Genomic DNA, 25,084 nt, shown 5'->3' with positions numbered 1-25,084 from the left:
CCCTGTTTATGCAGCAGTCACTCAATAACCACCATCATTATTTACACACTACGTACATGTTCAAACATTCCTGCACGGCTCAGTGGCCCAAGGTATGTTTTCTCTCAGTCTAATTTCTTTGTGTTAATCATTATGTTACAAACAGTTTGCCTGTGGCCTTAGTTACTATGTAAATGATTTCAGACAGAGAGGCTCCTTTCTACTGCAGGCAGATAAAAGACATTTCCTGTTCCTGAAAACACAATTCATCAATTTTCATCCTAATAGACTGAAACATATCCAAAGTGAAAAATGTTACACCTCACTGCACCTATTATTGTTGGCTGGCAATAAAACCTGCTATGTAGCTGCAAAACGATAGACTCTTAAAGGATTTCTCTCTTTGACGCAGTGACATTATTATAAAAACCAAGAGAAAAACAAAGTACTGCTTCATGCGTACTCTGATCAACCATGTAAATCTGGCATCTTTCAAGTCTGCGGAATCATTTTCAGAGTTTACAGCAAACAGCTTCTTGTCAAGTAGGAAAATTAGTCCTGACAGACTCAACAACTAATAATGAAGAGGTGAGGACAGACAGCATAGATAACTTCAAAATACAAATTAGAGTGGAGTTATTCTGAAAGGAGAGAGAAGAATTGGTGCAGTAAGACTGAAACTGCAACAATGCCTCTGTCTGTTTTGGAGTAACTCTGCCTTATGTGTTTTAAATATCAGTGGTTTTCCTGGTTCAAAATACACCTAGTATTACCGCCTCATAGTTGCATGCCTCTGCCAACCAGCCGTGTTGCAGGAAATATGGTCACAATCTCCCCTTCCTGAGTGAGAGCAGTGAATAATGACCAGAAGTGTTTTTGCAGAACATTGTGATGACACAGTGAAGTTGACCTTTGACTATCTGGATATAAAATGTCATCACTTCATCATTTTATCCTATTAGCAAATTTGTGTTAAATTGTGTTATAAATAAGGTATGAATTTGTAGGTTATGGCCAAAACTGTATTTTGTGAGGACATCATGACCTTTACCTTTGACCAACAAATTCTAATCAGTTCATCCCTTGAGTCCAAGTGAATGTTTGCGCCAAAGCTGAGGAAATTCTAGTGAAATCGCTTTCACTAGAATGGGACGGACGTACGGACAACCTGAAAACATAATGCCTCCAGCTGTGGCTGCTGGCGGTGCAGAGGCATAAAAACAACACAGGAGTTATGGTTTAACGTCTCCTCACTCTGACTGAAGATGAGTCCTGTGTAATCGTCTGTGCCGAAAGACTAATAACCCACAAAGTGTAAACATCTATTCTGTAGGCGAAGGTCATCATTAGACAAGCTGCCACTTTTTGCCCACAGGGGGAAACATCAGGTATCATCAGCAGGATTATCATTGTGTTGACACACAACTGCTGCACGTGCTCAAGTGACCAACAATGGCAATCTAAGCCCAAAAGGTGGGTGTCAGGTAGATAAAAGAGACACACACACACACACACACACACACACACAAACGATAATGATACCTATTGTTAAATTGGGTGAAAGTATTCACACACAAAGACACACAAGGCCAGTCACAGAAACTTGTCTTGTCAGGGTGGGGCAGAGGGGCTGTGTGCACACCTTAGATGCACCGCAGGACTTTCCACTCTTACTCAGCCTTGGAGACCCCTCCTCTCCTTGTCCTCCTTTCATGTCTTCCATTTTCCCTCCTGACTCCCTTTGTGTTTCATCTTTAACTCTGCTGAGAGCCTTTAAAAACACTTATTGTACAATGTTTCCATGAACTTGGGAGTTTTGAACATTTTGTTCTATGTGGCAGCCTACACTGAAACAAAGACATGTTTTACCCATTGTAACAACTTATTTGTTGTATTTGAGATCTTTTAATTTTCTTGCCTTTAAATGGAAGAGGAGAGACATGAAAACGTTGTTGGCTGAGCTTTCAGGGGAGAAGTCCAATTAAATGTGTTTTTTTTTTTTTCTTTTTGTACTCATATCCATATGAAAGGCCAGTCCAGTTTAAGTTACACAGACTGCCCCTGCTCTGACTGAGGGGTGAGTCACAGTGTCTTTATGTGCGAGCATGTGAAGCCTTTTCTTTCATCTGGGGTGGTCTGCTGAGGGTCTGGGACTGTGACACCGAGAGCTCGCTCACTGATGACCTGTGCTAACAGGCTGGTACTGACTGATACAGTCATTATCACACAGGCGGACACTTTCTCGTGCATGTACCACACTGGGTGCAGGGAGAGCTCTTCTGAGGCATGAGGTACTCACGCTGTTAAACACACACAGACACACACCTCTTTGTCTAGCAGCGAACAATAGACTGCAGTGAGGCCTTAAGATGCTCATACGGCTGCAGCATCAGTCACAACAGTGCACATTCCCCTGAACCACATCACCATGTCAGCGTTGTGTTTACACCACAACAGCACTAAATAAGTCCCTTCTTAGCAACCGAATCTGTCCTTCAACAATGATCGCTCAATCCCTCGAAGGTATTCTGGAGCATGGCAGAAAGTGAGAATGGGATACGAAGAGAATGTGACAAAGGTCATACTTGTTATACATCCCGTCCCATTGAACAGAGATATCCTATCTGGATGTTAGTGATGTCCAGCAGGACAGGACAGAGGTGAGTAAAGAGATGAGATGGGTGACATCTTGCTAAGAGCTGGGTTGTTTGAGCCACTCGGAGATCAACTACAAGTCTTTGGAATTAATTATAACGATGCATAACATGATATAACAATATGCGAGACCATGCCAAATTATGCTTAAATTTGGAGTTTGCAAACATCACAAGCTCAGGAGTAGAGCCACCTCATGTGAAACAATCACCAGCTCCACCAACATAAAAAATTAATGTGTTTCCAAAGTTGATTGATAGAAAAAAAAAGAAAAAGAAAAAGAAAGAAAAAAGTTACACTATCCTAAAAAGCTGTTTAATCAACATTCAAAACTTTCAGTTTGACATTAAACAACTTTGGCAAATGTCTTATCAGCAACATATAATGAGCTAATTCATCTCCAGCCATACCAACGCTCAAGACAGCGAGTCGCACAATAGAGAAGTCTGGCGGGGCCTCTTGAATATTTTAACTTAATTTCTTATGAGAAATCTGCGACAAGATAATTCACTGCACTGTGGCTAGCTTTTGTATCTGAACCCCTGCACGGCAATTTAAACAATACCCTGGAGTGTACATGTTCATTACACAACCGAGCCAGAGGCATTCCATGAAGGATCGAGGGTATGAATGGATGTGAATGGTGATAGATTCATTTGTATGCTTGCTCGCCGGCTGGCGGGCTAGCAATCAAGACCCACTCCAGAGTTGGGATCAATGAGGGAGAGGGAGACTAGGACTTGGTTACCATTCAGTGTACTGTGGTGTTGTCTTTGAACAAATACACACTCAAATGCACGCACGCACAAACACACAAATGGGGGGAGCTCAGTAAGGAGTCTCTCTTTTCATACAGATCTTTTGTCTCTCTGTAATGTCTGGTATGTCGGGATACAGGCTTTGCTCAATGACCTGATTTCTTTGGGGCTGCCGAGGCTTGTGTGTGTGTGTGTGTGTGTGTGTGTGTGTGTGTGTGTGTGTGTGTTTGTTGTGTGTGTTCATCTGCCTGCGAGCCCTTCCTCTGGATAAGACACAGGACTTAGCCAGGCAGACAGACACAAACTGAGACTGATCCAGCCAATAAGAGGGCAGGAAACACACAGAGAGACACACACAGAAAGCCTTGCATGAAGTAAACAAAAAGGCCTCGAGTTCCCATAGCGGGAAGAGGGACATAATTGGATGAGGAAATATTCGAGTCTGCACAATAATTGCAGCCCAAGACGCAGTTGCTGCAATAAAAGATTGTTTTGTAGGTTTACCAGTTGCAGGATATTTGAAAACCAGTATCCATCCAATGTTTGTTTAAACTAACACTCTTTAGGATTCTGACGGTGGAGAAAAAGACTTTGCACTGAGCATTTTTAAACACAGTAAGCTTGATTCCTGCTGTGTTATGAATACAGGAAAAAGACAAAGAGTCGCCATGTGGTCTTAAAAACCTTTCAGACAACCTACCTTGTCTCTGTATGAAGATCCTGAGCAGTGGATGAGCTGTTGACACCGCTTTGCAGAAGTTGTCGTCATTGTTGATTGGCAGCAGGTCTCCGTGGACATCGGCGTAGCCAATCATCACCTCCATGTTGGCGATGCGGTGAATGTGCAGAATAAGTTTGTAGAACTCCTCGAACTTGCCGGGCTTGACCCGGTCCACCGAGAACCGGCGGAACTCGGCTCCATACTGAAGAGAAAACAAGATCAAAAGACAAGAAGAGGACATTAAGGGCACAGTCGCTACGGCAGCCAAACAGGAAGAGGAAACCGGGATGTCCGACCTCATCCATTTATCTAAACCATCTGACTGGCACACATAAAACTAACAGGGTGGAAGTCCACTGAGCTCTGTCACAGTTGTGGCCGTGACCTTATGTAAAATGTGACGCAGGGGAAGTAGTTTCTGCCAAAGAAATATCATTTCCAAAACATTCACTGACAGACAAAGCTTCAAACAGCAGCAAACGTGACCGATAGCAAAGCACATGCTTATTCAACATGACACTAAAAGAGAGGCGCCTCTGAATCTGAAAGACTTTTAAATCAGCACGTTTTGCAGCCAAGATGGGCTTCTCGTCAAAAAAGTCTCTGCTCACACCATGAACACACTTTTCATCATCAAATGGAACATTAATCTTTTAGCCAAGAGTTAGTTGAGAGGATCAATACCACTTTCATGTCTGCACTGCAACTGTGAGCGAACCAGCAGCTGATTGGCACAAAAACTGAAAACAGGGGCTCTGTCCGAAGGTGACAAAGTCTTTCTGCCAGCACCTCTAAAGCTCATTAATCAATACGTCAAAATATCTTGTTTTTTAAGAAAACGAATAAGCACATTTCCCAAAAAGCCACAATGCTGTGTGTGACTGTTGTGTAGGCCGTCCTCAATGAGCTACACTGATCGCAAGATGAGATGCATCAGGATCTGCGCGGCTCTTCCACCTCAGCTAAATGATTTCCTGGGGGAACCCCTGCAGCTTTGTGTTACACTGTGAGATCACGTCACTGCAAAAACAACTTTCTGTTGCACGTCACTTGTAGCTTTAACCTCAAAAAGAGCAGGAAAAGGGGAGTTGGGGGTGGTAGCTGTACAATAGAACAATACAGGTAGATGAGTACGCTGTCTTAGCATAAATAAATGACAGTGGCAGGTCAGCTCTGCCTCCCACCCACAATTTACACACAAGCGCACAGACTTGAACAATTGTGCCACAGCTTTCCCGGCTAGATCACCGAGCCACCAATGAGAGCATCGACTGAGGGTCGTGGTGGGGTCACCGTGTGAGTCAAAGACAAGCGTGGATGTGAGGAGGAGAGAGGCACAAAAAGCACAGCCCAATAAACCGCACAAACACACAACTGGTGCAGCACCGGTGTCTGAATCACAGCGGTAATTTGTAGACTTAAGATGCTACTTGTTACTGTAATCATCAGCTCACAGCGGAGGGGAAGCTGACAGCAGAGGAGAAGAGTGGAGAGATGATCTTTGGGGTGAGGGGGGTTGGAAAAGTGCTGACAGAGTAGCAGAATACTGACTGGGAGGAGAGAAGTAGAGTGGGGGATACATTAAGCAGCTCTGTAATTAGAAGATGACATATGAATTCAAGAGGGGGCATGTTAGGGGACTAGGGGGAAGCCAGGCGAGTGTGTGGTTACTGTAGGCAATAGAGGCTTACGCTGTGCTCTATGCAAACCTGCATTTTGAAAGTGTGGACCCAGCTTATAAAACTCAACCTACATTTGAGGACGACACGAGAGGCAGACAAACAGGTTTGCCGGTGTTCAACAGGTGTACTTAACATTTCAGAAAGTGAAACCCAGGCATGAATGAAATGTAATTAACAAAGTAAGACTTCGACGTGTTTCACTTCACTTGACCAAATAATAATTACACATCTGCGTATCAGTAAGCTCAGTCATCTGAACCTTGAATGTTCTCTTGCCACTTCACATAGCAATCAGTCTGAACAATCTGTTTTCACGGAGCAGAACTCGGCCCTGAGGTATGAGCAAGTCTGAACATGGGATGATTAATCACAGGCTTCAACACTGAACCCAAACCTAAGAATACATCATTACAAACCTGACATCACCTGTCCTCCTGGCCTATCAGAGCAAAGTGATGTCAACAGGTTGAAACACGTCCGGAGACTCTAAACTCTGACACAGTGGAGAAAATGGACGATAACTGACGTCTGTATTTCACCAACGTTGGCTTTATCCTTGTGTAATGCTCTGTGTATCAGGAACAACTCATCCGAAAAAATCACATAGGCTCTTGGCATTTTAGACGACGAATCAATCAACAAATAAATAACTATAAAACACCATCAGTAAAGTGAACGACAAGTATTCGAAAATCTGGTTAAATCAATGTACGGGGAAAAAAAAAAAAAAAAAAAAACTCCCACCCATCCCCCACCATCCCTATGCACTCTCTCCGTCTCTGATAAGAGCTTTAAGTGAGTGAACCCAGCTCCTGGCTGAGGCTCCGGGACAGGCAGCCAGACACCTCCAGTGTTATCCCTGATAAGCTTATCACTGGAACAGTTTCCCCTGAGGAAAACCAAACGACGAGACACAGCGAGAACCAGGCACATAACGTGCACCAGACTCAAACATGCTGACAACAGATCGGAATATCTACCTCAACTACTGTTCACCTCCTTTTTCTTTTCTGTTCCCTTCATAGTTGACACATTTCGACAAACTTTGCGGTTCCAAGGTTTGATTTTGAGAGACTTGCACCCAAACTATTCACTCTCATATGAGGCAGGATCGCAACTAATTATTATTTTCCTTATCATTTAACCTACCTCTTGATTAATCGGTTAATCGGTTGGTCTAGAGAAAGTGAATAGTAAAGCTCAAGCCGATGTCTTAAAATATCTTGTTTTATCCAAACAAAACCCAAAGATATTCAACTTAGAAAATAGCAAATATTAACACTTAAGAAGCTGGAACCAGAGAATCATGCTTAAAAAAAAAAAAGGCTCAAACTATAAATTGATTATCAAATAATTGCTATTTTACTCTCAAACAACTAATTGATCGGCTTATCGTTTCAGCTGTTATGTAAAGCTGGCGTTAATTAGTCTGTTTCTATAACTGGATAGGAGTTACAGTATCAATCAGCCATCAGCTAATTATCTGAAACAACTGCAGTTCATTAAGTAAGATGAACTGTTAGAGTTCACTGTGGGATCTGAAATTGTCTGCTAGTTCTTCATTAGCGAATCCTTCTCTTAAAGATGTGCAAGATAAAAAAAAAGATGAGCATTTATAATTGTTGCTTTTCAGAGACTGAAAACTGGTCGAGCTGCTTGCTAGATGAGATTTTGTTTATTAAAATATCCTTAATTGCCATTTTTTTAAAAGTCAGGTGAAACGTCTCGTCTTCTCTTCACATCATCTGATTTGGTTACTTGAAATAAATCTCTCGCGGAGAATAAAGCGAGGATGACACTGCCTCGTCTCCAGTCCACAACAAGCTGCTCATAACAAAACCAGAGGACACAGAAGCAAATGACGTATGAAGAGTGATAAGTTAAGATATGTGATCCAAAAAGGGAAACGTGACGTTATATGACAGTGAGTCAGCTCTGCGGTGGTGGATTTGATGAGGCTGGTAAACCTGCCCGTTCTCACACAGCAGCCCCAGGCTTTGTCAGTCCCACCCACTAACAACCTCTGGTAGCTACAAGGTGACCACTCCTGTCTCTGTGTAGCAAACTTGAAACTGACCCTGCCTCAGAACAAAAACCCTGATGACTAATAATCAATGTGTCATCCTAAATGACGTATTAGGAGAGATGTATTGAAGATCACTTGTATGAGCATCCTGGAATAGATGCCCTGCCACCTCCCATCACCAACCACCAGTGTGTCCATTACCCCCCCCCCCTCTCACAGCACTCCCCAGGTCACTGCCCCCCCCCCACCACCCCACTGAAACTAGGCAGCCAAAACTAAAAGTGACACTTGCAACACTTGCCCATCTCAATCTGGCATGTCATCTGTGACTCAGCTCATCCTTTCACATATGTGCAGACGCGCTCATGTGTAAATGCATATGCACAAATACCATTACAGCTCGTCATCATGTTCATGGAGTCTAGAGAAAACATGCTGGTTACAATAAAAACCATTAGCGGCTTTGGCAAAATTATTACGTCACTGTTATTTTGTGGTCAGGATTGCACACAGTGTCATGTGTTTATGATTCCCACTAAATCCACATTCATTTAGGTAAGTTGACAATCCCACACCAAACTATTAAAACAATTTTTCTTAGAGACATTTGGCTCAACTAAACCCCCCAAATCCTGATGAGATTCTAATATATCTAATGAGGTTTGACGAGATCCAAGCGCTGTCTGTTCAGGTTTTGTAGAAACTGGTGGCGGTCATTACATAAGTCCGAAACTGTAGTGATTTACTTGCTGGTTAACTTGATTTATGCAGCTGTTACACTGTCAGCCTCTCACAAAACTGCCCTAAACAACGTGTAGGCTGGAACTATGTAGCACAAAACCCGCCGTGAATGCAACTATTGTTACAAACGCACCATATTCATCAGATAAAATCTTGTTATTGTTACAAATAGTCAAAGCTGGGTCCATCTAAAACAGTGTCAAACCAGTTTTTCCCCCCCCTGCAGCTTCGTGACACAGAGGGAAAGAGCTAAATCAGCGCAATCTGCATTCTGTCGGAAGCAAGAGGAAAATAATCACTGCAAATTACACAAACATCCACAAACTGCTGCGTTCACATCCCGTTTCGAAAACCAGATACGTGCTTTGTCACTCCGGAGGATAAAATGTGCGTCGTGAGTTGCAGACAGTTTGTCCGACCAACTCCAGCTCCGTAACGGGACGACCATGTGAACTCTTTTTAAAAAAAAAAACTCCCCAAATCCACATTTAGAGCCGACAGCCGACCCATTTCCACCCCTCGGAACTCACCTTGCTTTTCACTTCCACAGCATTACAATCCACATTTCGCAGAGGTTGCGACTTATTAAAGCTCCGGTTCATTTTTTTTTTTTTTTTTGCGGTTGCTGTTTAAAAAAAAAAAAAAAAATAATAATAATAATCAGCCGCCTTTGCCCGCAGAAAGAGGGGCTCTGGTCCCGGGGTTTCTGCTATAAAATCCTTCTGTTCCGCTTCTAATAGAGAAGTTCGTGATCTCCTTTAGTTTAATTCGCCTCCTGGAGTTTATCGGTGAGCTCGTCCAGACGAGAGGGAGGACTTTACTGGGGAATAAGTGGTGAGCAGCTCGCCGCGTTGACTTAGGAGAGTGAGTTAAGTTTTGAAATGACATCAGCCCTCCTAAAAAATGGGATCTGATGGTGCCTTCATGTACTCCTCGTAATCCCCAACTCCCTACTTTTGGACCCCCCTGTAGGTAAGAGTGTGATAATGTGCTTATCAAAGACACAAAGCACGATGAAGAATGAACATAATGTTAATTGTTTGTTGTGTAGCTACAAATAATGTATTTCAGTATTGAAAGAATACATTCAGCAGATCATAAAAAAAAAAAATAGCCATGTTTCATCAAACATGTTTGGTGAATACGGAGCACAAGATTTAAATTGACTCAGTCCTACGTTTTCCAAGGCAGGCAGGTCTATTAATCGATAATAACCAAGATACAAATTTCCCCAGCCCTATCCATAATTTATCAATCTGTGTTTTTCGGGGTCGTTTTTAACCACTACACTGAAATATCTACCTTTTCCGACAGTGTCTGAAGGTAGCACCACGCACACTAGTCCTCCAGTGCACCAGAGGACGCATTTCTTAGCACAGTCGCACCGGTCAGCCTCAACCCACTGACAGATGAGGTGAACAACACTGGTTATCTCGTTGTGGCACCAGTAGGCAGCAGGTGAGCAGTCAGTTCTGGAGGTTCGTGTATGTTTGACGGAGGAAAAATGGGCAAGTGAAGGGATCTGAGCGACTTTGACAGGGACCAAACTGTGATGGCATGCACCGCTGGGTCAGAGCATCTCTCAAACGGCGGGTCCTGTGGGGTGTGCCCGGAATACAGTGGTTAGTAGTGGTCTAAGGAAGGTCCCAGGGCCCTATGATGCGTGTGGGGAGGGAAGGATTAGCTCATTACTGATCAAACAAGGCAAGAAAACTGACACCTTCACATGCAAATAGAAATACCTTATCTCCCAATGCTAGTGGTACCTGTTTTTTCCACTTCCTGGCACAGCCTGTCATGCATGCATTCATGTATCTATGTGATGTAATGGTAACAGCTGATCATATATTAGTATCTACTATCATCACTATTACTACCTGCTCAATTTGACAGACAGGCCGGGTGGCAACATCATTAAATGAAACCAATTTATTGTGTTCTGTTCATGGTACAGTCAACAATCTGGATTCATTTGTTAAAGCACTTAATAACTGTCTTCAGTGACTTAATGACCCAAATGTCACTTTATTGTTGTTTATTGTACACAGCATCTAAATAACTTTGAAGAAATTTGAAAATGCCACTTGTGTATCTGAACAATTGTCTCTAAAACATTACGTGTTAATGTCAACATTGATTCCTTTGAGGCCTACTGATATTTCTCACCGTTTCTGTACCGTGGATACCTCAAACTGTAACCCACACCCACAGTGTTAAGCTCTGTGATGAGTATCCCTCGCTGCTGTCCTGCTTTACTACATTCCTGGGGCCCTGAAGATGCCTGTACACAACAGCTGCAGATTACATTGCCCCCCACAAACTGCGACTACTGCTTGTTTACTCACTACAGGAATGTGTTGACTGGTAACAAACCCACTGGCTGCACTGTTAGTGACTTTCATCATGGCTATACCAGTGTGTCCCTTGTGATTTGATGTAACAGTACAGTTTTGGCTACATATCTGTGTTTTGGATCCAGTAATAGCAGCAGAACTATTTCTTTTTTATCTCTATCAGCATTGCTTCTCATTTTGTTGAACAGAAATTAGGTTTAAATGTGCTGTTATTTTATTAACATTTCCTGTAGTTTAGAAATAACTTGCAAGTTGGATGAGATCATATGATTCAGTGAACATGCGGAGAGCGTAAGTTCTTCAGCCTTCTCATTAATAGGCTTAAAGCAGCATGATAACCTGATACCTAATTAATTTACAAAGGTTGTGTTTTCATCTGTTAAAGTTGTTTTTATTGCTCACTAGTCTGGCAAATCTGAAGGCCTAAGCAGTCACTCATTCGAAACGTATTGCTTTAATACCTGAGGTTCATCATTTTAGACACCAGTCAGGGATTTGGAATAACAATGAAGTAGTGTGAAGTAAATGTGTTAATGCTAATATCCTGTATGTAACACTGAACATGGTGCATTGTAAGTAAGAGGAATTAGGTAAACAAGCTTACAGCACCAACCTTAGGTCTGTATGTGGTATTGCATATATCCACTAATGTTCCTGTTTAACAGTGCTGTAAAAAAGCCTGGACATTTTTTGTGCTACAAAATGACATAATATGACATTTCAATCTTTTCACAATATTTTCAAAATGATTTCTATCACTGATGTAAGAATTATTACACAGTTAAAGTTACAATCAGTAATATTTTACTTGCAAACATTGCTGATCAGTCGGTTACATTAACTTACACTTGTGGGCAGTGTTCCTCACTATAGGAGTGTCCAATGTGCAATGCTGTGTTGCAGTGAATGCAGTGTGGGGTTATCTGGGTTATGTTTCATTACAGAGATGATTTATACCCTTTCTGGAAGGGAGAAGGGGGGGTTATGCCTGCCCTTGCTTTTAATAAATTGCAACCAAATTTCACTTCCTTTGTAAGCTTTCCCTGATACAGGCATTCTCCCTGAGATTGGTGAGCAGGCAACAGACAGATGCCAACATTTTATAGCAGAATGAACACTGTTGCAAAATTTGAAAGGTGGAAATCTTTATTTACTAATTTCTGTAAACAAGCAGGAATTAGTGAGAGATATTTAATTGAAACTTCCTAGTGTGCTGCAGAGATCTCACTAAGGTCCCAGTCACTAGTTTTATTACCATTGACATCTGAAGTAACTGTGCCTCTGAGGCAAGAACATCTGGTAAAAAAAAAAAAAAAATCTCAAATAATCCTAGTCAAAAATACACACAGAAGCACCAGCTTTGGTTTCTGCTTGGAGAACCTTCCTCTGAGCCTTCACAGTCAACAGAAGTCATTCCTCTGTTCCCAGGATTTATGTGGCACATAATGTGGGCATGACAAAGGGTTCTATGCTTCCCAGTTCTACATAAGTGCTCACCCAGGGTCCTATATTCCCTAGCTCTATAAAGCACATAACAGGAACCTGAAAAAGATGTTCCTCAGCTTTGTATTCAGACCCTGGGAACATAGGACCCTGAAACATATATGCTGCCTGTCACATGATTGCAGGGAAAACACGGAATTAAGTTTTAGAATTTAATCACGCCATCAAATAAAATACAACATTCATGAACAAAATCACATCAAAGCTGACTGTAAATTCAAAACTTACAGTACCAGATTAATCAAAAGTCAGTCGTGCAGGATCAGAATCAGCCAGGGGCCAGGCCTAATTAGATCTCAGATAAACAAAGTCCAGGCAAGCATTCATTCAGTATGACTGTAAATCTTTTCTAATTGTTTTAAAAGATGGCACAAGAGACTGCAGCTGCAGCTTCAGTGTTGTATCACTTTGCAGTGATAGATTGAAATCAGTACATCAGTGTTGGTAATACACCCAACACACAGTACATGAGTCATCTAAATCAAGGATATTCCGAGGGTTTTGATGCAAGACAAGGGACTGTATCAGAGATGGGGAATGTAAAGTATCTTCTAATTCTCAATTAAGTTGTCCCTGAGTAATTTTGTAGGCTGAATCTCACCTCATTTTCCGTTGCTTAACAAAGTTGTCCCACTTGACCAGCAGAGGTCAGCACATACCCACACAAAGCTTCTAGTTTAGGTCGCAATGTGGAGGGCAATTACAAAGCATGTTTTTTTTGCCTTCAACCTAAAATTGTCTGAGTCATATGTGGAGTGGACATGCAACATGAACACACAGATTTTGTATGCAGTATATTATTTCCCCTCAACAGAACATAAGATGTGGATTTTTCACCAAAAATCAGACTTTGCAATTAAAAACACATACAAAAGAGAATTCAGTCAGAAGATTTTCTTTATATCAGAAGAGACAGACAGAGTGAAGACCAAGGAAGGTGATGATCAAAATCAAACGTTATGATCTGGACCAACTAAAGATATTCTTCAAAGTGTGGGGCCTACTGACATTTTGTGAAAGAGCGGTTTAGTAATTAATTCCTGTCATATGCATCGTGAATGTCCCCTCTGCTTTTAAATAAGTACTGATCAGAGGGCATATGAACGAGTGAGTACATGAACTGAGATCAATAATACTGTAATGAAAGACAAGGAAGGTAAAGACAAGGGAAAGAAAGAGAGAAAGACAGAAAGAAAAAGAAAAAGAATTGACAGAAGAGAGAGAAAAAAGGTTGCAGACAAATTAATCTGGAACATAAATGAAAGAAAGAATAAATGTCAAAAGAAGAGAGAAAGGAGGAAAGTAAGGTAAACAATAAGAGAGACTGAGTGAGTCATTGCATTCAGACAGGAACTCTCACTTTCCCCTCATAAGATGTTGTGTGCGCGGCAGACAGTCACTTTATACTCTGAACTCACAGCACTGTGTGGTTTTAATCCAGCTCCATATGTCTGAATTCAGGTGGTCCTCTACTGGAAATGTGAGAGGAGAAGATTACAGTGAGATGAAGAGATACTCGTGGTAATCCATCCTCCGCAGAGACAGAGAAACATCAGGAGCTGGTTATAGGCGGTATTTAGACGGCAACAATGCCAGCCTAAAGTCAGCCAGACCGACAGAAAGGCCCCCAATTCAACCCTCCGCTTTGTTCTGCTCCACTCACTCTCTGATTAAAGAGAAAGGAAGGCGCACACACACACACACACACACACACACAAATACTGCCCACACGTGCATCTCAGGGTGATCTCAGCATTCAGGTCATATTGAACAGACACTGTGGTTGTGTTGTAACGTAAACAGAGCTGCAGCCTTTCCTCCTGATCACACTGAGTCATGACACACCATCAGAGTCTCCAGCCGTGCCCTCTGACTCGTCTACTCAGTGGACTAAATGAAATGCAGGCACGCTGCAAAATGGAAAAGCAATCTTTTTCTGTTTCCATCGCTCTGGCTTTCTCTCCTGCTGTGTAGCACTCAAAGTATATATGTCTGAGTGTTAGACAGAGAGAGGGAGTAGGAAGGAAAAAAATAGAGGTAGAAGAGGATGGTGAGAGTCTGTGGAGGAGGCAGAGAGAGAGAGAGGCAGTGAAATGAACACATGCAGTGTTGTTGGCAGAAGCTTTCTACAAGACCGTCTCCTCTGCTACAAGAGCAACTTGAGTAAGTAGTGCTGGCCACACATCTGCTGCCGTTGGATTTAAAAGAAAAATGTCTTTACATCTGATGGTGGTGACAGCTACATTCTAGTACAACTGGATCTTATTGCAGTAAATGAGACATGGATGGATAATGGATAATACTGCACATTGCAGTTTCCTTAAATTCTACATAGATCTTGATTCAGCAGAATGAAGACCTACCTCTTCCAATATTCATTCTATGTCTCTTGCAAAAAAGAAATTTGAATTTAGATGCACCTATGTCTTACTTGCGTCATGCACCTGCAATCTTGTGGCGCTTGTGTCAAATGGATGTGGCACGACCGTAGCTACTGCTTGATCTGCTCTTGCTTGGCTCATGCCTCTTTTTTTCCTTGCTTAGGACAAAAGTGTCTGCTTAATGAAAAAAAAAAAGTAAATATAAAACGTAAACGTGGTACCATACTGTGCTTTAAATCTTATTTTACTGTAAAGTGTTCTTCATTGACCTTTATAGAAACATTGTCTTGTGCTACTGTTTAAATGTGGTGTCCCTCACGGCTCCATTTTAGGGCCACTACATTTTATTGAATATATGCTAGGGGACATTATTTGCAAATACAATATTAATTTACATTTCTATGCTGATGAAATCCAGCTATATGTACCAATACCAACTTGTGACACTAGCAGTTCAGTGGTCCTTGCCTTGATGACATTAACTTTGACAATCATTGTAAAGCCTGTAGCTTGAAACCTTGAATCCTTTTTCAGTTTTGATGCTCAACTCTTAACCAATTCAGGTAAGCACAAACACATCACATCACTGGTGAGTGGCTATGAAATTTTATGATACATTTCAAAATTTTACTAAATTAATTCAAGGTAAAACCTGGTCTGGCTTAGCAACAGACTATATTCATGAACTTCTGAGCCAAAGATGAACCACTTCTCAACCTGAAGTCCTCTGAAAAAAGTCCCCTGTCTGCTCCTAGATCCAAAGGCCTGTGCTGTCAAGACTCCACTGCTTTGAAATGCCTTGTCAAAGGAACTCATGCATGGTACATCTACGTCAACTTTCATGTCTTCTCAAGACATATTTCTCCAGACAAGCTTTTTAATACATGTGCAGCCTCCATTTCCACCATTTTCCTTTCTGTGTTTCTATCATTTTCCCCTCAGGTGCTAAGGTTTTTTGAGAGGGGTTTCCATGTCCGCATTAGTTGGGAAGTATGCACACACACACACACACACACATATGCACATGCACATGCACACATGTACACACAGAAAAAACCACCAAGATACACATACTCTCATGATGGACTCACAATCTGAGTGTGCCATTGTCATGCCAATAGCTACAAACCAACATGTGTGCAGGCACATACACAGCGCTGTGAAAGTGCTGCTGCTTTTACTCAGTACCTCAATTTTTTTTCACATACACACATGCGCGCACACCCACACATGTTTCACACAATGCCACATCTCACACGTTGCCGCCTGCTTAGTTTCAATCCCGTATAGACGTCCCCTCTCATCCACACTGTGTGATTTGTGGAATCTTTTGATGTGTAAAGTGGCAAAGACCTGCAGCTTGATCTGGACTTTGTCACAGTTTCTGGAGTCAGCAAAGTCTACAGGCCAGTGGAAGAAATGGGAGCGTGTGAGGGCACTTTCACGCAAGCAATTTAGTCCAAATCCAGCAACAGTTCACTAATTAATTTGGTTATATGAACCCTTTTTTGACAGCTTTCACAAGGTGGCGAGAAAATCTACTTCTTTGCCAGTTTTCTCTCATCAGTATCAATCTGTTTCCTTGGGTAATAGGTACTGTATATCCCATTGGCTCCTTGAGAACACCTTGAGAACATAGTTTTCTTCACAAAGAATATAAATGAACACTACCCTGCCTGATTCAGCAATAGCTCTATCTGATCCCCTGCTGATACACAAACACCTCCATCATCCTCCAACACACTCGTCCTCCTTCCCTTCCTGTGACGCTGCGCAATGTGCTTCATTTCTACTCCCTCCAGTATGAAAACATCAGCCATCTGGTCTAGGGGTGAAAGGTCAAATCTCAGGCTGGTAATGAGGATGGCGTCGCTAGGGGGATGTAGGAGGGGTGGGAGTATGTGCGTGTGTGTGTGTTTTTTTGTGTGTGGCTGTGTGTGCAAGCCTGGCTGAGCATGTCTGCTTCCTGAGTGAGCATTAAACATTAACGAGTGTGCTCTGTGAGTCTGCAGAGAGGACAGGAGATGTGAGTAGAGGGAAAGAGACAGTGCATGGACAAAGTCACTTCAGAGAGACGAGAGGGAGCAGAGAAAAATGCGCAGTTAGATACATGAATGCATGCACACAACACATACAACACAACACAAATACGCAAATGCACAGAAAGATGGACTGCTTGTGGATGCACTCTTACTTTTCAGTCGCTCTCCTCAAAAAGCTTTTCCTCTTGTTTATTGACTCAGCCTTCCAACATTTAGTACATCAATAGCTCTGGTCGATGAGAAAGAAAAAAGGCACAGAGGTTACTGCTGTGACGAAGGGTGTGTGTTTGTGTATGTGCGTCTCCATGAATGTGCCTGCGTGTTCACCAGCCTTTCTTTCCACCCAAGCCATTTCATCCAACACATCCCATAATTTGTTTCAGTTATTTTCCACCATGACTGTTATAATTTCCTCTGCATTTCCACTGGTAGTGACTATAATGTGCGGGCCTATGAAGAGGTAAGGTGTTAGATAGTAACAGGTCTCATTTGGCCTCTGCACCACTGCTGCCTAATTGGTTAGAAATCACAATGGGCCAGCAGTGAGACTCAGCAGTGGAGTACAGCTCACAAGTAAACTGAGTTACACTCACTTCCTTTTATGATCTTTAGAGACTGTTCCTGTATGCATGTCTCTCTCTCTTTCTCTCTCTCTCTCTGTGTGTGTGTGTGTGTGTGTGTGTGTGCTGGTGTAGTTGCCATGGAGATGCAAAAGTAATGGACTACCCATGTCCTCAGCGGTAAACCCACCTCTCACTGTATACCACTAACCTTTGGGTGTGATGTTTTAGTCTCAGTCCCAGACCACAGAGCAGTTTAATCATAAAATAACCCTAATACATGTGCAGCAGCAGGTCCCTGCATACATTACACATGTTAATGCAAATAGAGAGACTTCTGATATGATAGAAGGCCTCAGTGGGTGTGTGTGGGTGGCCAAGGGGCTAAATTCTCATTCCTCTCTGGCATGGTCTTGCATGGTTGTGTTACAGTAATGGAAAATTAACACAAATAAAATAAAATTTAAAAAAAGAAATACTGTTCAGTCCATGGAATTACTGTATATAACGGTACTATACAGTAAATTCAATAGGATATATACAGTGGTGCAACAGGTCAATGTCCAGAAGACCCTCTTTGGCGGTCCTTGGAACTTAAAAGCACTACAATAGAGGTCTCAGTTGAAGCAAGTACAAGTCACATATTTTAGGTGTTTTGTTTTGCAGTATCATACATTCATACATATTCAGGCATATTTAAATGGATTTGCACAAGGTACAATTAACCATGTCTCTGCAAAACATCACTTTCTCATGAATCAATAAGTCTGTTTTCATCCCTTTGAGAATGCATTTTTATGTAATGATTATAATAATACTTTTCTCTTCCTGTAAAAGAACACTTAATCCTTACCTTTATTTGAAAAAAATCAAAATATGGATTTGGACTGGGATTTTTCTGAAGTAAGTTTAGTTTATCCAACCCAAGTCATAGAACCTAAATCTGGATAAAGGGGTGAACTTTGGGTCAGAGTGAGGCAAGCATGTGGCTGACACAGCTGTAACAGCTGTCTATTAGACAGAGTGCCCACAAATTTATATTAGCCTTAATATCATCCTAATGAAACAACAGTTTCAAGATGACCATGATGTCGCATACCAGAAAATGTATATGTCTAAAGAGAAGTTTGGAATTTCCCTTTAAGTCGGCACATTTTTGGTTTCTAATGGCCAACAACTGCATATCGATTTCTTTTTTATTTCCTATACAACTAAATAACAGGCTCTTTATATATTTAAATTTTTATCCTTACAAATATTGAAATTCATGAGGGTATGGACATTTCTCTGGCCACAGGAGTTGATACATTTTTTTCTCCTGAACAGCAGTGAGTTGGAGTCAGGGCACCATTCAGAGACGCGCCAGTATTTAATGTTTTGCCTCCAATGTCCCTCTAGTATCTTTAGGTATAAAATATCAGAGAGAAGAGGGGCTGCACTGGAACATCAGTGTGTATGATGTGTGTAGTGTATTGATTATTTATCTCTTAAAAGTGCAAGCATGAATCTTTCACTCATGGGAAAACTGGGGAGAGTTTATGCTTCTTCTGTGCCTTGAAGGCTGGATATGTACAATTTGTCTTTCTGGATGCTTGGGACAGCCAGGGGAAATTAAACATATAATTCACAATGTTTCACAGAACATGTTCTGGTGGACTCTTGTTTTTCTGTATATAAGCCTGGAGGACGCAGACTAGACTGGTGAATGATTTCTGCCTTTGGACAAACTTCTCATAGTCTCTGATTGTTTGTGTGTCTGTGTGTGCATGAGTGCACATGTACATACCCACTTTTCTTTAGTATTAATATCCAGAAAACAATGATATGTGTACCTCAGCTGGTTTTTCTAGCTATTACTTGTATAATGATCAACATCACCAACGACTATTATGTAACATGAGTATATGTTATTTGAGGTGGATTCAGGCTCTTTTACAGGTGACTACAGGTGCATTGCAGTACAGTCGTCTCTAAACTTGCTGACATTTAGCCTTTACATTTCAAAGAGGGATGACGTTATTGCAGCATCAGCAGGCCGCAGCTTCTTTATCATGTAGACTGTTACTGCTTTGCTGACTCAAGGGGGCGCTGAATGTCATGAGTAAGCTGCTGAGGGTGAGATGGGAACATGTGTTGCACCAGTGACAAAGACCTCTGTGGACTGGAGCTCACGCTTTCTCGCATTTAAACCATATTCAGGAAAAAGTGCTGCATGCCTTGTAGCTTCACATCCCCGGCCAGAGCTGGCAGATTTGATCCATCCTTTTCTCTTTGGCTCTGAGCTGTAGTAACATGTGTCCTTTTAACTGTTCGGAGCTGTTTTATCCTCAAATTTCCAAACTGACACTGACATGAAACTATACCTCTGGATGTTTTGTTGAAATTTAAACTTTACTTGCTGTTCAATGTTGGTCTCTGCAAATGAATGCAAGTCAAAGAAATAAATGAAAAGTAGGGGAAAATAAAGACTACTTGTACAGCCTTCTCAAAACTATTACAAAGTGCTTCACAGAAAGCAGAAAATAAAAATAAAATTACAAGATCAACATTACAGAGCGTCTGTATAAAAATGTAAGAGGAGTGCCGTAAATGTAAATGTATACAGTGTCGAAAATGAAATTCACCATGCACATGTGCATTTTAATTGAAATCATGCCAGTACAGGATTGTTTGTCAGCATTTGCAACAGTGTGAAACATGTTTACAGCATGAAGGTTTCTGTCACTGGTTGAAAGGATCCCAACACGGACACGGAGACAGAGACAGTCAGATGCAGACACAGTGTTTCGGCCTGTCCTCCTCCCTACACTAGTAGTAAAGAGTGTTTATGTGAGCAGTCTGCAGCGTGAGTGCGTCCCACACGGCTCCTTGATTGAAAGAAAACAACATCAATCTAGCACAGGCCCCAAGGCCTTTAAATAACTGGCAGGCTATTTAGATCAGAGATCCCATTCCCTCCCTGCTGCTGCCGCCGACTTTGAACACACACATACGGTGACACACTCAAAACTGTACACACACACATATTGTTTGCCCACAGATATATGAATCTATATGGGAATATATAGACAAACAGATCTCTCTCTCTCTCTTTGCTACTCCTTCACCATTTATACCTCATTCGCCCCTCATCATCTTCTCCTCCACTCCCTCCTCCACACTTCCCCCCTTCCCAAGTGTATTGTGGTCATTTTCATTCATCGCCCCCATGATGCTAAAGTGTCAAGGTTAGAGTGTGCCAGTTCTCATGCACACACGCACGCACGCACACACGCACACACACGGACACACACACACACACACACACACACACACACCAAAGGCCCCTGCCAACAAAGAGAGGGGGCAGCAGAGGAGCGAGAGAGGCAAAGAAAGGGAGAAGAGGGAATATACACGCTTGACTAATTCTTGTATTCGTGTGTGTGTGTGTGTGTGTGTGTGTTTGTGTGTGTGTGTGTATGTGAGGGGAAGAGTTTGCGGGGTGAGGAGTTGCATGCAGTGTGAGGGGGGTCATCAGAGGTGTGGGTTGGGGTTTCACTGGGTTTGGGGGGCTTATGTTTTGCTGATGTTTATATGCGTGCCAAACTGAGCCAAACTGAGAAGGCTACTTTGAGATGAAAACATAACAGAAAACAACAAGATGAAACACAAAATGAAACAGTCCTCGGGGGATGAAAACCACTTTTTAAGACTGGACTCTTGATTCTTTTTCTTTTAATGCAACACTCTAATTTTGAAGAGCAGCAGAGCAGAGGGAAGCTCTGCTGTGCAGGGAAGAGGAAGAAAGGATGCATGTGAGGTTTCCACCACTCAATCATGAATATCTTTTTGTAATAGAGACACCATACTACACCACATACACTGACACACCACTGTGTAAGTGTGAATGCCATGTAAGGGGTGTGAGTGTTTAAAAAAATACAGTGAAACGTGTGATGTGTCAGAGGAAGTGATCAACACACCCAGGATGGTTTGCAGTTAGTGTTCCCTCATCTTTCTCTGGACTCTCTGACAAATCAAAACAAAGACAGGTTTTCACTTCCCCCCCAAAATATCTAATTTTTACCCCCTCTCCCCCCTCCTAACATCCTCCTCTAAACTCCCCCGCTCCTCTTACCCTGGTGAGGCCGCTCCCCCCAACCCTAAAGCATTGCCCCCCGAGAACAGAGGTAAACATGCCCTCCTCCCTCTCTCCCTGTTCCCTCCCTCCCTGTTCCCTTCACCCCTCTCCTCCTCCTCCTCCTCCTCTCCTCTTTCTCTGCTGGTTTGCCAACGGGCTGCTTCCTGGACTTTTTGTTCGGCATTACGAAACATCAAACTCGGGGCACACTTTGAAGATGCTGTAGAAAAAAAAGGCAAGGCAATGATGAAGATCAATTTGTAAGGTTAAGCGAACAGCTGCGCATGCTGTCTATGTATTTACAACTAGAACTCATTTGGCTGAAGGTTGCCTCACCGCCTAGCAACTGAAGTGTACATCCAGCTCTTTTCAGGCACTAAACAGAGGAAATAACCACAGGAAAATGATTGAGCATGGAGGATATTTGAATGATTCCAGTCTTGCTAAACTAAATAGAAGAATCAATAATAGCTGACAGGAAAATGAATAAATTCAATGTTAAAGCAGGGTCAACAATTGTGTCTGTTCATTGAAACAGTGACGTGCATCATTTAAATCTTTAAGAAAATATTCCTGTTGTTTTTACTCGAGAGAGTGGGAATGCCAAGCTTGGTCCTTTTGTAAAATAGCTGACATGTTTACTGTATGTTCATGCAATGTTGGAATAGAGACTGTGTAGGAGGGAAAAGTAAGCGTGGGAGAGATGAGCGGAGAGGAAGGAGAGCTGCTGTTGGGGCTATGTTTGTGTGTAAGTGTGTGTGTTGTTTTCTTCCCTGTAGTGCAATTAATACTCACACCAAGAAGAAGAAAAAGAAAAGAAATTGTTAAGTGAGTTGTACCACTATTACAAAAAAAAAGTCAGAACCACACTGATTACAATAAATTGTGGTGGTTTCATTCAAAAACTCATTTACATTTGCAGCCGTTCAGCAAAGTGCCACATGTGGAAAAAAAGAGAGTTTTGAGCTGAAGTCATGTACTTCAAGAAAAGAAGAACAATGCTCTGTGCACGCGCCTCTAACCAATTTGCAACTTATCTATCTCCAGCACTCCCACCCCTCTTCCACCCCCCCACCACCTTTCTACGCAGATGTGGAGATGGATGAGGCTTCATCGTGAATCTCTATCAACCAGTAATGTAGTCCGCTGGGTCACCTGGTAAAACAGCCCATATGGTTGGAGGTTTTTTTGATAACCCACGCACACACACATGCACGCACACGCACGCACACACACACACACACACACACACACGCACGCACGCACGCACGCACGCACGCACACACACACACACACACACACACACACACAGACACAGACACACACACACACACGTATATGTGCATGCACATACCGGGCAAGTGAAGGGGAGAGGCTGCAGACTCTGCAGAAAATACCTCCTCCTTTTTTTTTTTTTTTAAATGAAACATGATGCAGACCATTCTCCACCTCCTCCTCCTACAGACACACACACACACACACACACACACACACACACACACTTATGAGGTGTTGCTGGTTGAAGACAGACAAGGCAGGTCTGGTTAGGATTAGTTCACTACAACTCTATAGCCTTGTCCCAGCAGTCTGGACTTGGCTTCCTTGTCTTACTATCTTTCTTCCACACCTGTTCCAGTACTGATTTGTACAGTAGTCCTCTCAATACACAGCTATTACATTTCCTTTGAACCCCCCCCTTTTTATTTCATGTGTGGATATTTTGTGGCAGCAGATACACAACAGGGATCCAGAGCATTAGAATTTAACACTTATCTGCTGCTGAGAAGTTACAGGAGCTCGGTGAGAACACCATGTGCCCTTCAAAGGTCCCTGCAGGCTGAATTTATTTGCTTCAGAGCCTCCAGGAAACAATCTCCATTGTTCTAAAGGTTTCACTCCTGAAAGGCTCTGGGGGTACGGTACCTCATAAAAGAGACTGTTAATGTACTCTGACCCGGGGTGGGATTATTATTTTGACAATCTCCTGGCACACAGGGAGGATTGGGCTCAGTGTACAGCCTGCCTGGCTGGATCATTCAGAGCAGGTCGGACAAGGTGCCATCGAAACACAGATGTGCGATCAGCTATCAAAGAGAGCTAACTAGGTGTTTTGGCTGAGCTTGTGACACACCACATGAGCGGTGGAACGGTGGAAATGAAACAAAGGAAATATGTACAAAAGTTTCCTGACGGTTTTGCACATGCACATGTACTGTAAATAGCTACAGAATGTGTACATGCTCAGAATCACGCAGACAACGGTTTTCTCAAGTCTGTTGTGACTGACTAACAAAATTGACTGACACTTTTGTTATGAAGTTGTTTACTGGAAGAAGTTCTTCTGAGGTTCAGAGCAGACCAAGGCCTTTGTGTTGTCTGTGCATGCACAGGCATAGATCTATAGCAGTTTGCATTAGGTTTGCCTCTAATCACTGCACCAAGGCATAATGTGAAACAAAAGAGTGAAAAAATACCCAATGTACATTGGTTCAGCCATTTTGCATATAAAAAAAACATAAAGCTGTATTTTTCTTTTTAAAGAAAATAATGTGAAAATGGTTGGCACTGCAGAGAAATCCTCAGCTAGTTTATTGATAGCTCATAGTGTCAACTTTGGCTCTAAACACCCAATGTATGCTACCTGCTCAGCTCCAAATATTAGACAGACAATGTTAGTGACTTGTTGGTGTACAGCATGTGGAGCATTTAACAGCTAAAGGGTAAGATATTTCCCTCAGGAGCAGGTAGGGACAAAAACGGTAATGTTGCTCTATACCTGTGTAAATAGGAACTTGTTTGTTCACCGGATCGACTCAAAAGGTGGTGACAAGAGAGTTTTCACAACTTGTTTCTGCTGCCTCCATGTGGCAAAAAAAATCACTTACTGAAGTTTTTTTATTTTTGAAAAATCTTTGTAATTAGTTTTTGCAGCGACATTTTGCTGCACACTTTGAAAATAGCATGAAAAGAATGAATTGTTGGAACGACCCATTGTGCTTGAAACCATTCATTTGTAACATTGATGGTGTTTTTTTCCAAGTCATGCACTGGTAAACAAACTATTTCAGCCATAGTTTCTTCAGCAAAAAAACATCAAAAATTTAATTAAATCTGGAGAAATGTATCCCTGTCTTAATATCTTCTTGTTGTGGACACTCTCAGGCACAAAACCTGGTTAAAGCCAATACAGAAATCAGCTACTATGCTGTTAACAGCTACTAAGAGAAGATAATACATAACTTATGTCAAATATCCTGCTTTTAATGGTTTAATAAAAGTTCAGAATTTAGTTTTTACTCATCACCTGCAAAGCAGTTAATTGTCTGGCTGGATTCAGTTTATTTGTCATGGTGCACTGTTCTATGGAAGATTTAAATGCCTGCTTAAAAACCAATCAAACAAATAAAGTGAAATAGGCTACAACACACATTGTTATACGTTTCCCTATTTATATATGTATTAACAATTTCATAATTAAAAACATGTCAAAAGGACAAATTTTTGACAATTTGACATGAACTGTCCATGCATACTTTAAACTCAAGTCACAACACAGAAAACA

General features: G+C 41.9%; 1 protein-coding gene across 2 annotated transcripts in view; it reads right to left on the bottom strand.

Moving 5' to 3' along the window:
* Nucleotides 1-9,428, bottom strand: part of pard6gb (par-6 family cell polarity regulator gamma b) — a 32,695-nt gene extending 23,267 nt beyond the window's left edge. Inside the window, exons 1-2 of one of the 2 annotated variants that reach the window (XM_071499685.1) lie at nucleotides 9,093-9,428; nucleotides 4,093-4,315 (exon numbers count right to left, since the gene is read on the bottom strand). In XM_071499685.1, the coding sequence (XP_071355786.1) occupies nucleotides 4,093-4,315; nucleotides 9,093-9,164 (295 nt within the window). In that variant the 5' untranslated portion in view covers nucleotides 9,165-9,428. The remainder of the gene's footprint in view (nucleotides 1-4,092; nucleotides 4,316-9,092) is intronic. The other variant, XM_071499686.1, reaches the window with a different exon arrangement.
* Nucleotides 9,429-25,084: the final 15,656 nt, after the last annotated feature.

Source organism: Trachinotus anak, unplaced genomic scaffold (assembly GCF_046630095.1).
Source record: "Trachinotus anak isolate AG129_WGS33_773 ecotype Australia unplaced genomic scaffold, CSIRO_AGI_Tana_v1 ptg000016l, whole genome shotgun sequence".
Classification (NCBI taxonomy): Eukaryota; Metazoa; Chordata; class Actinopteri; order Carangiformes; family Carangidae; genus Trachinotus; species Trachinotus anak.
Note: the sequence above shows the minus strand (reverse complement) of the source record. Positions and strands in the feature narration are given on the sequence as shown.